The sequence below is a fragment of the Telopea speciosissima genome, chromosome 6 (genome assembly GCF_018873765.1).
Source record: "Telopea speciosissima isolate NSW1024214 ecotype Mountain lineage chromosome 6, Tspe_v1, whole genome shotgun sequence".
Classification (NCBI taxonomy): domain Eukaryota; kingdom Viridiplantae; phylum Streptophyta; class Magnoliopsida; order Proteales; family Proteaceae; genus Telopea; species Telopea speciosissima.
This window is the reverse complement of record NC_057921.1, coordinates 38518459-38533460: the sequence shown is the minus strand read 5'-3', so window position 1 is coordinate 38533460 and position 15002 is coordinate 38518459. Positions and strand designations below refer to the sequence as shown.

General features: G+C 38.1%; 1 protein-coding gene across 1 annotated transcript in view; it reads right to left on the bottom strand.

Moving 5' to 3' along the window:
- Positions 1-8292: 8292 nt before the first annotated feature.
- Positions 8293-15002, bottom strand: part of LOC122665056 (mediator of RNA polymerase II transcription subunit 25-like) — a 162393-nt gene continuing 155683 nt past the window's right edge. Inside the window, exon 13 of the mRNA XM_043861111.1 lies at positions 8293-8394. Coding sequence (XP_043717046.1) covers positions 8299-8394 — 96 coding nt within the window. The 3' untranslated portion in view covers positions 8293-8298. The remainder of the gene's footprint in view (positions 8395-15002) is intronic.

Genomic DNA, 15002 nt, shown 5'->3' with positions numbered 1-15002 from the left:
TGTTGAACGAAGAAGAAGTAAAAGAGTTCGAGTAGAAAAATCCTTTGGTCCAAATTTCTATCAATTTTTTGTAGAAGGAAATAGAAATGAAGTTACATATCTTGTGTGTATAATGTTGAACATGATCCATTAACCTTTCGAGAAACCATGAATTCTCAAGATTCTGCCTTTTGGCAAGAAGCTATAAATGATGAAATGGATTCTCTCATGGGTAATAAAACATGGGTTTTAACATATTTACCTCATGGATTTAAACCTATTGGTTGTAAATGGATCTTTAAGCGAAAGCTTAAAGCTAGTGAAACTATTGATAAGTTTAAAGCTAGGCTTGTAGCCAAGGGTTTTAACCAAAAAGAAGGTATTGATTATTTTTATACATACGCTCCAGTTGCTAGAATTAGTACAATTAGATTGTTAATTGCTTTAGCATCGATTAATAAACTTGTTATACACCAAACGGATGTTAAAACTGCTTTTTTAAATGGAGATTTAGAATAAGAAGTTTACATGGAACAACTTGAAGGGTTTGTTTTGAAAGGCCAAAAAAATAAGGTTTGTAAACTAGTCAAATCTTTATATGGTTTAAAACAAGCTCCTAAACAATGACATGATAAATTTGACCAAAAGGATGTAGCAAATGGATTTAGAATAAATGAATCTGATAATTGTGTTTATTCTAAATTCAAAAATGAACATAGTGTTATAATATATTTATATGTTGATGATATGTTAATCTTTGGTACTAATTCAAGCATTGTTTTGGAAGCAAAGGTTTTCCTATCTTCATGTTTTGATATGAAAGATATGGGTGAAACAAATGTAATTTTGGGAATCAAAATTGTTAAATCCTCTAATTCTATTTCTTTAACACAGTCTCATTACATAAAGAAAATCTTAAAGAAATTCAATCATGAGAATTGTAAACCAGTTGCTATACCATATGATCATTCTGTCAGGTTAACTTCTAATGAAGAGAATTGTGTATTGCAATTAAAATATTATAGTATCATTGACAGTTTAATGTATGTCATGCAGTGCATTCGTCCTGATATAGCTTTTGCAGTAGTTGTATTTTGAGTAGATTTACTCATAACCCTGGACAAATTCATTGAAATACAGTTTCTAATGTACTTAAGTACTTAAAGGACACAATGAATTATGCATATTTATAAGAATTTTTTCGCAGTACTAGAAGGATACACAGATACAAATTGGATTATAGGATTCGATGAATCAAAGTCCACAAAGTGGTTGGATATTTACATTGGGTGGAGGATCAATTTCTTAGGGATCCAAGAAACAGATTGTGGTTTCACACTCCACTATGGAGTCTGAATTTATTGCTTTAGCAATGGCAGTAAAGGAAGCAGAATGGTTTAGGGACCTATTAATAGAGATTCCTCTGTGACCTAAATCAATGCCTGCTATATCAATATCTTGTGATAATGAAGCAACATTATCAAGGGCTTATAATAAAGTTTACAATGAAAAGTCAAGGCATATCAGTTTAAGACATAGCTATGTAAGTGAACAACTCATCAAAGGAGTTGTGACTATTAGTTATGTAAAGTTAAAGGAAAATTTGACTGCTCCCTTTACAAAAGGCTTAGGTAGGGATATGGTATAGAAGACTTTCAGGGAGATGGGTTTAAAGCTTTTAAATGATAGGTAACCTACAAGTGGAAACCAACTAAACACTAGACCAACATCTAATCAACTAGTTCAATGGAAAAAACACTTATAATAATAATCGGTTATGCACTCAACTAGTAGAGATAAGATCTCTTGACATCTCAAGGTAGTGCATGTTTGTATGGAGAAACTGACGGAGGGTAGGATCAGTGCTTTAATGAGTCTATGCCCTATAGGAAATGCAGGTCATATAATTGCATTTTATTACATCTCTTGACATCTCAAGGTAGTGCATGTTTGCATGGAGAAACTGACAGAGGGTAAGATCAATCCTTTAATGAGTCTATGCCTATAGGAAATGCAAGTCAGATAATTGTATTTTATTAGATTCATCTATATAAGTGCAGGAAGTGGAACCACTTTTGAAAGATTCAAAGCTTGTCTCTAAGGCACTTATGAAAATCTAAGATGAAAGCACAAGGCCATAATTGTGCGGGTATTGTTGAAACTATGTTTAAGAAAGTCATATGTCTAGTATATTAGATTTGTCGTTATAAAATTCTAAGTTCAAGGCTACGGCTACTTTGATTTTGACAAGCACTAATGTATTTTGACAACATGAAGGTTCAAGTTGAAAGACACCTTTATGTAAGTATGATTTAAAGGTACAGAGAGGTTATTGACTGAGACTCAATTATTTTAAAAATTGGAGGAAATTGTTTGAATTTTCAAAATATTGGTGTGGTACTTTTAGTCCCACATCGGCTATGAAAGATAAACTCATTGGGTTTATATGTGTTAGTGGTTATTATTATCACATGTTATGCTTAGAAGAGATTGTATGGTACACTTGCGAGCGAGGACGGTGACCGTTCGAGCGCGTGCGTGAGGAGCAATGTGGTCCTTTGATAGCGCACTTTGCACTTTGTATGTCGCCTTAATCTTTTCAAGATCGACGGCGTCTGATCAAATGGTGCTTAGGATTCGACCATTGGATCGGTGGCTGATCAAGGGGGGGTGCAACCCTTGGTTCAACGTTGAGCCCAGTGGTTGCAGCCCATTGATACAACCATGAGAGCCCAGCCCAATAATCATGACCCATCAGATCAAGCCATATGAGCCAATGGATGTGACTCATCCGAATAGTGTCATGGGCCTATATATAGCCCACGAATTCAGTCAGTCAGGATATACAATTCTCTGATAGCTTCAAGTGATTACTGTCTCTGCAACCAATAATCAGTCCAGCCTGATTTAACTTGGGAGGCAGATTTGTTGCAACCCTTTGCAGGAATAGGAGAGTGCAAATACTATCTTAAGGACAGAACGACCTCGTTCAACTCAGGCCATCTTTCAGTCCTCTTCCTTTTTTATTCTAGTTATTTCACAAGAAATAACAAGTACATACATAAATTATAAAAGAAACATCTTTTTTGGATGAAATAAAAAGTGATGGTGCTTGAAGGTACTCTAATTTAAACCCAAAATTCCTACAGCTTAGATCTTTTTTTAAAAGTTGTAAGATAAAACAAGTATCAATCTGTTCTCTTTCATAAGAACAAAAGTGCAACTAATCATAAATATGTAGGGTTGTAAATGAATAATCGAAAATCCAAGTTTGATTTGCATACGTATCTGTTTAGGGACATCCGTATTTGTTTAGTGATATTGGGAAAAAATTCCAAATACTCAAATAAAAATCTGAATATTTAATAATAAAAAAATTAAGTAAATAATGATCTTGAGGGTTTTTGAAGATTCAATAGGTTCTAGAATATGAGGGAAAAAAAATCATGATCTAAGAGATATGGATTGAGAGTGAGTTGTATCTACTAAGGGGAGTAGGTCCAAGTTATATATGGCAAAGATGTAAACGGATGGTCAAAAATCCAAATCTGATCTGCATCCAAATCCGTTTAGAGATATACGATTGATCAGGGAATATCTGGATCCGATCACATCTGATCCCTTTATAGGCCTATAAATATGCAAAAACCAACTCTCTTTTTTTTGGTAAGTGCAAAAACCAACTTAAAGTGATCTCTTTGTTAAGCATAGTTTACATAAAGAGTTTGAAATTATGGTGAGTCTTAGATTTCTAAATAGAGACTATATAACATTATTATTATGGTGAATCTTAGATTTCTAAAAGAGAGACCATCTAACAGTATTATTTGTTTGAGGGCTCATCTGATCTAATATATTATCACCAACATGCATGCGAGGATATTAAAATTAGTTGCAACTTTAGTTGTCAATTTTCACTTTTTTGTTAACAGAGAGAACACAAAATCATCATGCACAATCACAATCTTTATTACAATATCAGGATTAAACAATGAATTAATTAAAGGAACATTCAAACTTCTTCCATGTATTAAATTAGAGACATTTGCTACAAGGGGAGGATGACTTGGCATGTCCATAGTATGAAACAGAGATGTTTGGTCATTGTGGAATCCAAGGATCCTTCTAAACATCAATTGAAGTTCCAAAGTCAACTTTCCATCCAAACTAATTTTCTTAATGTTTTGGGATTATCTAGAAAAAACTATTCCAAACCCTAGAACAATTTTCTTGGCTTTTAAAATCCAACTAAATAAGGAGTTATTGAGAAAACCTCCATCCTAAGCGAAGTAGTAAAATTTTTATGGACAAAACTCGACCAAAAGGGATCTTCTAACATGCAAGCTTACTCTGAACCCTCTCCAGGATTTTAATCAGGTGGCTACTTTTTTCTTTATTGACAATTAGAGGAGACCCAAGTATACAAAATCCGAAGACATCTCCCTCATTCCATGGTTATGACATGTCGGAAGGAGGGGTATTTATACTGAAATGCACTTCACTCTTGATAATATTTTCACTCTTGGCAATATTGACTTGTTGACCAGTTAGATCCTAAAATAAAAGAAGAATAGCTTGGATCAATTGTATATGTTTTCGCAGCATATATATTGTAAGGGAAAAAGAACTTTGTCCGGGAGAGTGGCCTACGCCAGTACTCCCATGAGTCTATCTCTCTCCTCCCCAAATGAAAAGACACTTCTGCCCCCTTGTTTTGAGGAGGAGAGAGATAGACACATGGAAGTGCTGGCGTAGGCCACACTCCCGGATAGAAAACTACTTCCCATATTGTAATTATACCCACTCCAAAACCCAAATTTAAGGGTCCTAGGAATCCAAACCCGAGTTGAGCACGTTAGCCCTTCATCTTATCCTTTTCGGGGAAGGATCCTTCTTGCATCAAGAACTCATGAATAACTGGGTTTTCTTCTTGCATCAAGAACTGATGAATAATTGGGCTTTGTTTTGATGTTTACTGGTTAGAGTTGCAGGGACCGAAAAGGGTGCCTAGTTTTGAAACCAGGGATACTTGCAACTCTTCTTCCCTTTTTTCAAATCCTAAAAGATTGGGAAGATGAGTTGCAGTTTTTTTTTTTGTTGCAAAGGCATGATTTTAAACTGCCGATTTGAGATACTTTCCTATACGTGTATGTCTCTTTTAATTTGAAATTTGTTAAATAAGATCTTAACAACTTAAATAAAACTTCCTTAAAACACATACAGGGTCTTGAATCTCTTACCTTTTTAATTAGGTGAAGTTACAACCACTAGGCTAGCTGTTGGCTTGTGCACAAATTCCAATAAAATAAATATTTAACAAAATTAATCATCTTACCTCAAATTCAAATGATCATGCATCGAAATTTAAGATCCTCAATCAACTACAGATACAGAGTCTATGAACTACCGGTACAGAGTCTATGCCAAAGTGTGAAATGTCTAAATTACCCATGTATTTTGGGCACGAATATTACTATCTTGTCCCAAAGAAAGGCATCGTAAGTCATAACACCTATTCTCATGCCCGAACAGACCACAAAAATATCAAAACATAATGAGTTTTTCATAATGAACTGAAACATGGATCGACGTATGGGATCTGTGTTCGACTCCAATCTCCATAGTGAGAGGTTTCTGAATGTCGATCTTAATGCGGCATAGTAGAAAAGGACGACGAGCTCCATCCCTTGACCCCTGAATACGAGTAATCATCGAAAGGGCACCCCACCTTCCTTGCTAGTTGTCCACCATGTTCAAGGTTCAGCAAGTCATGGGGAATAATAACCAACAAATGAATCCAGTACTCTTGGAAACGGAAGAGCCACCTACCTTCCTCCCATTTTTTCAAGAACCAAAAGATTATCGGATCCAGCCAGAACATTCTCAACATCTAGGGGGTGATAAAACTAGAAGACGATTATGTGCGACTCTAATTGTGTGATATGAACTCCATGAATGAGGCACCAAGCATTAACAAGGGCTTCGTTAACTGCCTGGGATGTGACAATGGTTTTCCGTCGAGAATCTTCCCAACCAGTATAGGGTGGGCTTGATCCTCCAGTTGATCTTTGAAATTTTCCCCTAAGGTGACGAATTCATCCTCATCATCAGGAGGAAGGTCCGGTGTAGGGGGAAGTCTCCTCTCAGTTTTCGCACGGAGAAGCAATGGCACATTAGGATTCAAGGCACACACTCAGGAGGAGAAACGGCTGGTTGCCATTTCTGCTCTGGTTCATTTAAGGGAGACAGTTTCGAACTCACGCCTTCGGTGTTCTCCATCTTTCATAACTCAGAACTCGTAATAATTCATAAAATTATAGCATGCGTTCTTGTGAATATTTCACAATTAGTATTTTGAGGATCAAATAGTTTGGCCAAAAAAAAAAATGTAGTCTTCACAATTTTTGAATAAAATTTTGAGAAACATAAATAAGTACTTACCTAATTAATCCGACTGCTTTTTCACCACGAATCAAATTGACATAACAAATTAAACCCAAAATGATTGTCGATCCACAATTTTTAAACATGGTTTTAAATATCGTATGAGATCGGCCAAGATCATGTCAAGCTGGCAGATCCAGATTAGTATCATCATTAGTCATTGGCCAATCTGAGTTCAAATTTGAGAATTTATAAACTTTATGCAGCTCAGATGTACCTATTGGGAGTAAACAACGGCCAGCAAAATGAGAAGTATGTTGCTGTTCCTCTGTTCCCCTTAGTGCAATGCTGTCATGCTTGTTTTAACTTCTGTAATCTCTTATAAACTTCCTACTTTTAAAAAGGAGGCAAGAACTCTAGCATAAATATTTTGAGATTCTCTAATGTAATTTTGAGTAGAGAGTTTTGTTGAATTTCATAGGAAAAAAATGTTTCCACTGACCATAAAAGAAATTTTCCTTCACAGGCATATATAGTCTGGCCAGATGGATAAATATTTACCCTTAGGAAAAGCAAAAGTTTTTTTCACCCAAGGGGGAGGAAGAATCCCCACATCATTGATGATGTGACATTGGTGATGAGACAAGATGTGACAAAAAATCTCATCACAAACTCCCACCCCCTATTGTTTGAGGTCGCATCACTGTACCAATACCAATGATGATGAATTCTTCCTTCACCATGGGTAAATGAAAAATCAGTCGGGAAAGGAAATAGGAAATCATCTCCTACATGAAAAATCTATTGTCCATCACATATCGGGCTCCTTAGGAGCAACCTTACCATTGCACCGAGGGAATACAATTGCATCCCAAAAATTAATAAAACTATACACAGATTGAAAATATGGCAAATGGGAATACAACTGCCATCAACCTACAGATTGAGCAAGATATTAAGAATTTTTCCCCCTATGATGTCATAGATGTTTTTTTGTAAATGGCCAAGAGAGGCCACTGAGTCTCAAGAACATCCGGCTTTTTTCTTAGAAGGAAATGGCCAAGAGAGGCCTCTGCTTCTTAGGAACTTCCGGTTTCCATATCAACCATTGACTGATATCTCAAATGCACATCTACTCCATTAACTCAAAACCCTCCTCCAGGCATGTTTGTAGGGCCTTGGGAGGATGATACCTATCCCTGGGGCAACAATTGTGACCTGCTTGGTCCTTGAATATACGCTTGGCCCATTCCGGCACCAACCATTTGCTGCTGTGACTGTTGTTGCATCTGCGTACGCTGCTGATTTTGTTACAATTGTGGGTGCTGTTGCAATTGTGGATGCTGTTGTTGCATCTGCTGACGTTGCTGCTGTTGCTGTAATTGTTGTTGTTGCAGTTGGTTCTGCTGCTGGCTAGAAATTTGAGGTTTGAAGGCAACAAACTGGCCCCCAAGAAACCATGGCTTAGTTGAAATGCACCATAATTAGGGAGGGGGGTGTCAAAATGGGGACCAAAAAAATAAAAAAAACCCGGCCGCACTGAACTGCTTATTGGTGTGGCTTCGTTTTTGGGATTTTAGAATCCGGTAAAAACAAAACAGACCAGACCAACTGATAAGACCGACCAAATGGACAGAAACCGGAAAACACTGATATTTTAATAAAGTTTTTTTTTTTTGTTTCCCTTTTTATATATGTAAAACCAAGACCGAACCCATAAGAGACTTTTAAAAGAAATCGATAAGAGACTGAAACCAACTGGAACGATAACTATCAGCTTCGGTTTGGACGTCATAGACTGACCCTAATTGGTCCAGTATCGGTCTGATCCGATATATGCAAAAAACTTGGGGGGGGGGGGGGGACCGGGGGACCAGACCAAACTAACCATTTGACACCCCTTACTATAATTAAATAAAAGAACACATTATTAGTTCATCTTACGCCAGGGAATAGCATTCCAATCAAGTGGCAGGCTTTGTCAGGAGCTGAAAGCAGCATAGTTTGAGAAGGTAATTGGATGACTGCACACTGGTTTCGCAGAAAACACCACATTCAACATGAGAAATATTATCCTACTCACAAATAGGCAAGCTCTCTTAAGCACCCACAAGAAAATTAAGACTCCACCATAGCACCCCATGGTCAGACTGAAGTATTCAAATTCACGAGGTAATTCACAAGGCTGCAACAAAATTCATTATATTTACAAATTCCCATACTATGGTTTTGCTAACAAATCATAAAAAGAAGTAGCTGCCTAGGTCTCCACCAGAACAGGTGTTCCTTCTAAAGCCAATTTTAAGAAATATGAAATAAATATATGCAGGCTGACAACATCAAGCCAAGAACTTATGCCCCTGATATTCCCACCAATTAATTAAATAAACATATGTAGGCCAACAAGAGTAAGGAATGCAGAGCGATTATGAGAAACTTTTACACCCGGGTCATGGTTCTAACAGGCTGATTTTCAAAATCAGCAAGTGACTAGATAAACCTAAGTTGATGTAGCTCGAAGGAGGAGAGAAAGAAGTGGGCCCATCAAGCCCAGCAGGACATCAGTATTGAGCCAGCCTTTTGTTGGAGAGTTTAGTCCAGTCATGGGCCTAAGTTCCAGCCCTCATTAAGTGATCACCTAATAAGTTCTTGCGTGGGGGGAACAGCTAGCTGCAATTTTTAATTTATTTAGTTGCTAGTGAATAGATATTAGTAGGTGGTGTCTTCACATAGTAGTTTCTAATTTGAGGATTTCAGATGTAAAGGGGACCTCCATCCACGCATGGGAATTTCCTACTTACTATTTTGAGAATTATCAATAAAGAGGAGCTGCTACATTCTCCCCACGATTTATGCAGTTAAAATTTCTGGTTTGATAACCGATGGCTTGTGAGATGCAGATGGATTGTCAAAGACAGTATACTACCTTATTGGGATGCTAGGTAACCAGTGGGGAGCTGGTGATGTTTGAGTGAGAGACTCAATCATCTATCCTTTATCTTACATTCTTTGTTTTATATAATTCTCTGCCGCATTTCTTTTCTCAGTTTAAAAAAAAAAAAAAGTTCTAGATCTGAATATCTTCCTCCTAACGTGTGCTGATCTGTTTTATCTCCATTCCTATCCGACCATCAAGGATCTTATTGGGCAAAGCTGTTGGTAAGTTTTCTATTGATTTAAGAGTCCTTGAATTCTGGTTTGCTAACTGTTATTCTCTACTCAACATTGTTATCGATTTAGGGGGCCCAGAGGTTATAAACTTCCTATTTTCGTGGATCACAAATGATTTCTATTTATCAAGATAAGAGTCTTACTTTCCTAAAAATCAGTGAAACTTTTCTTAATTTTTTTCTCTCCTGGACAGAACTAATTACATTGTTAGATGTTCAGACAAGGACAATTGGCTGTCTGAATTTACTTATCAATTAATTCTGAGTTTAGCTTCGTACAGATGCCATGTTTTGGAGTTTTTTAATCAGATTGGGACACTGTCACCAACCTTCGGACCACAGTTGTCTTGGGGATCTAACTTTCACTATTTGTCACCTTCGACCAGTAGTCCAGGTTGATCTGAAGTGCTGATTTGAGATCAGTGAAATCTCCTAAAAAATAGGATCTAGACATTCTATTTTCTACTTTAACTCATAAGTCAAGATCCCACCGTTAGATTCCAGTGAAAATTTGGGCTTTCGTTATCTTGTCAAAGGGTCTACCCGACCAAAAAAATATCATGAGCAAAGTTGTCGATTTTGTGATATCCCTGTGACATCATCTATTTCCCTCACTTCTGTTCTTCATGTTCCCAACCTTACACTGAATCTTTTATTTGTGAGTCATCTGACTAAATCTCTCAACTGTTGTGTTACATTTTTTCCTTCTCACTGTCTTTTTCCGGATTTGGTGACGAAGAGGATTATTGGTAATGGACGTGAGGAGCAAGGCCTCTATTTTTTGACCCTTTTTTGCCCCCAGCTCATTCCTATGTGTGTGGCCGTAATGATAGTAGTTTTGTGGATTCTGTTATGTTATGGCATCGTCGCCTTGGCCATCCATCTTTTGTTGTAATGAGGAAACAATTGCCTCACTTATTTTCTTCTATTGCCCCTTCTCATGTTTTTCAATGTGAACCATGTATGTTTGCCAAACATTGTCGGTCTTCATATCCTTATCATGGTAATAAAACTGTTGCTCCTTTCTATATTGTGCATACTGATGTTTGAGGCCCTCCCCCTACGACTTCATTATTTGGCTATCGTTACTTTGTGTCATTTGTTGATGATTTTTCACGTGCCACATGGACTGTTCTGCTGAAGCATAAGAGTGATGTTTGTGATGCCTTTCAGAATTTTTATCAAATGATTCTTACTCAATTTGAGATCGCATCAAAATTGTCTGATTTGATAAAGGGGGAGAGTACATGTTTGGTGGTCTTCAATCCTTCTTTACTACTCATGGCATTATCCATCAGCTAGCGTGTGTTAACACGCCCCAACAAAATGGGGTTGCTGAGAGGAAAAATCGCCACCTACTAGAGGTCACCCGTAGTCTCTTGTTTGGCATGCATGTCCCCAAGACCTTCTGGTTTGTGGCTCTTCTCACTGCCTCCTTTCTCATCAATCGCATGTCTACTAAGCTTCTTAATTTCAAATCTCCCTTGGACATCTTATCTCCCAAGGCCTCTGCTTTTTCTCTTCCCCCTCGAGTCTTTGGCTGTGTTTGTTATGTGCATGTTAACAAATCTGCTCGTACTAAACTTGACCCCAAAGCTCTCAATTGTCTCTTCCTTGGGTACTCTTCTACTACCAAGGGGTACAAGTGTTACCACCCTTCTTCCCGCCGATGCATCATTTCCAAGGATGTAACCTTTCTTGAGTCTATCCCTTTCTTTGTCCCTTCTCAGCATCCTCTTCAGGGGGAGAATTGTGGGAGTGAACAGGCTGCTGATGATTTCTTCCTTTCTCCTCTACCTACATCCCCTTTTATGCTTGACATTGGAAAACACAGAACTGTAGATGTGGTTGAGGAGGTTGATGATCAACCAAGGGGGAATATAGATTTGGTTGTTGAAAGTGGTTCTGGTAAGGAGAAGGATTACCACATTACATACAAAAAAGGTAAAGGCTTGCATAATACAAGAAAGAAGACCTACCAAGAGTCCTCTTCAGATCCAGATCCACATCCTGAGATTCATTCTTCTCAATTAGGTGACATTCCTTCTTCTCCATCTGATTTGGACCTTCCTATTGCTATTAGGAAAGGGAAAATAACTTGTACTAATCCTATATCCCAGTTTGTTTCCTATGATGCAATTTCTCCTACAGGTCTTGCCTATATTACTGCTCTTTCTACTGCTTCCATTCCCAAGAATGTCATTGATGCTATGTCTGACCTTAAATGGAGACAAGCCATGTCTGAGGAGATGGTAGCACTTGAGAAGAATGGTACTTGGCAACTCGTGGACCTTCCCAAGGGACGTGTCCCAGTTGGATGCAGATGGGTCTACACAATCAAGTATAAATCTGATGGCAGTATTGAGAGATACAAAGCAAGGTTGGTAGCCAAGGGGTACAGTCAAGTCTATAGAATTGACTACCAGGAGACATTTGCCCCTGTGGTCAAGCATAACTCAATAAGAGTTCTTTTATCTTTGGCTGCCAATAAAGATTGGCCTTTATATCAGTTGGATGTGAAGAATGCCTTCCTTCATGGCAACTTGGAAGAGGAACTGTACATGCAAACTCCACCAGGCTTCAAGATGCCCTCAGTTGAAGGGAAAGTGTGCCTCCGTAAGAAGGCTCTAGATGGTCTCAAACAGTCACCAAAGGCATGGTTTGAGCGCTTCCGACAGGCTATTTTGAAGAAGGGATATTCCCAGAGCCAAGCTGATCACACCCTCTTCACCAAGCGGAGTAATGGTACTATCATAGGTCTCATTGTTTATGTTGATGATATTGTGGTCACAGGAGATGATACAACTGAGATAGGTAAATTGAAGAGCTACTTGGCATAGCAATTTGAGATCAAAGATCTGGGTCCCTTAAGGTACTTCTTAGGAATAGAAGTATTAAGGACCAAGAAAGGCATCAACATATGTCAGAGAGGATTATTCTTGACTTGTTGACAGAGACAGGGATGCTAGGCTATAAACTAGCAAGCTCTCCTATTGAGCAGAATCCCAAACTAGGAGAGGACTGTGGTCCTTCTCTTGTTGATGCGGGGAAGTATCAAAGGCTAGTAGGGAAGCTTATCTATCTGTCTATGACTCGGCCAGATATCTCTTATGTAGTGGGAGTTGTCAGCCAATTCATGCATGCTCCCAAGAGTGGCCATTTGGATGCTGTGTATCGCATTCTAAGATATTTGAAGTCCTCTCCAGGGAAAAGACTGTTGTATGCAAAACACAACCACTTGAGAGTGGAAGGCTTCACAGATGCCGATTGGGCTGGTTCCATTACAGATAGGAGATCTACCTCTGGCTATTGTACCTTTGTGGGAGGTAACTTGGTCACATGGAGGAGTAAGAAACAACATGTTGTAGCCAGATCTAGTGCCGAGGCAGAATTTAGAGCTATGGCACATGGAGTGTGTGAACTCATTTGGCTAAAAAGGCTTGTTCAGGAACTGGGATTTGACACTGAAGGACCCATGAGGCTGTACTGTGACAACAAGGCTGCCATCAGTATTGCTCACAACCCTGTTCAACATGACCGGACTAAGCACATTAAGGTTGATAGACACTTCATAAAGGAGAAGATAGACTCTGGCTGTATTTGTACTCCTTTTGTGAAGACTGGTGATTAGTTGGCAGATATCTTCACCAAGGTTCTTGGTTCTCCTCAGTTTAGTTCTCTCCTAAGCAAGCTGGGAATGCAAGATATATATTCTCCAGCTTGAGGGGCAGTGTTAGAAGTCATGTAATAATGTTAGAAGTCATGTAATAAGGGTAGTTTAGGAACTAGTCTCATTACTAGTTGCCTTAGTATGTAATTCTGTTTTTCTTCGTTTATTTCTCTTGTACCTCCCTAAGGAGGTGGATGTAATTCTCTTTATTATGATTGAAGTAATATAGGTGTATGGAGAAGTCTCTCCAAGACACACAACATTACAACTAAAACTGTTCTATTCTCTCTTCTCTCTTCTCTTGCCATCTTCTTCCTCCTCCAACTTCTTCCTTCTCTCTTACTTACCTTCTTAACCTAAAATCTAACTCTGAAATCCATCATTAGGTTAACCAGATTACATCATAAGTAGGCTGACAAATTAAGGAATACATGGATTACAAGGAACTTTTACAATAGTTCTAAATAAACTGTTGAGTTATGTAAGGTTTTAGAGTAGAAGAAGAAGAGAGAAAAAGCTCCAAGAGAGTAAACACGATTTTGGGAATTTTTAGTTATGTCTCAAACTAGAGACAAACAAGTTTATATTGAAAAGAATAGGTAATTACACAGAGGCCCCTGGCCTTATACAAATAACAGTTATAACATATAGAAGATGGAGTTATGTATAAAAATACCCCTGAAACTACTATTCTTAACACTCCCCTCAAGCTGGGTGGTACATGTCATACATTCCCAGCTTGACTAAAAAGCAACCAAAGTGATAAGAGCTAAGTCCTTTGGCGAAGATGTCGGTCACTTGTTCATTAGTCTTCATAAAAGGAGTGCAAATGATCTTTGATTCTATCTTCTCCTTGATAAAATGTCTGTCAACCTCAACATGCTTTATCTTGTCATGTTGAACTGGGTTGTGGGGAATACTTATGGCTCCCTTGTTATCACAATATAAACTCATAGGTTTAACAGTCTCAAATCCCAATTCTTGGACAAGTTTCTTCAACCACAAGATTTCACACACTCCGTGATCCATGGCTCTAAACTCTGCCTCAACACTTAACCTAGCCACCACAGGTTGTTTCTTACTTCTCCAGGTGACCAAATTTCCACCAACAAAAGTACAGTATCTAGAGGTAGATCTTCTATCAGAAATAGATCCAGCCCAATGAGCATCAATGTATGCTTCAATCCTCCAGTGACCATTTCTAGAGAAGAGAAGGCCTTTTCCAGGGCATAACTTTAAATATCTAAGGATCCTGTAGACTACATCAAGATGTCTCTAGGAACAATATTCTCTGATACCATGTTAGGTTTTAGAGTAGAAGAAGAATAGAGAAAAAGCTCCAAGAGAGCAAACACGATTTTGGGAATGTTCAGTTATGTCTCAAACTAGAGACAAACTAGTTTATATTGAAAAGAAAAAGTAATTACATAGAGGCCCCTGGCCTTATACAAATAACAAAAATAACATATAGAAGATAGAGTTATGTACAAAAATACCCCTAAAACTACTATTCTTAACAATATAACCCGATAAGGAAAAGGGAAGAAAAGGATGGTGATCCGGTAGATAAGGGACGATATCAATGGTTGGTTGGAAAATTGATTTATCTCTCCCACACCAGATCAGACATTGCATTTGTAGTAAGTTTGGCCAGTCAGTTCATGTATGATCCCTACTCCACTCCTATGGCTGCTCTTCTTCGTCTTCTCTATTACTTGAAGTCAGCTCTAGGAAAAGGGATTCTCTTGTCTCCGCATGATCATCTTCGTATTGAGCTTACACTGATGCTGACTGGGTTG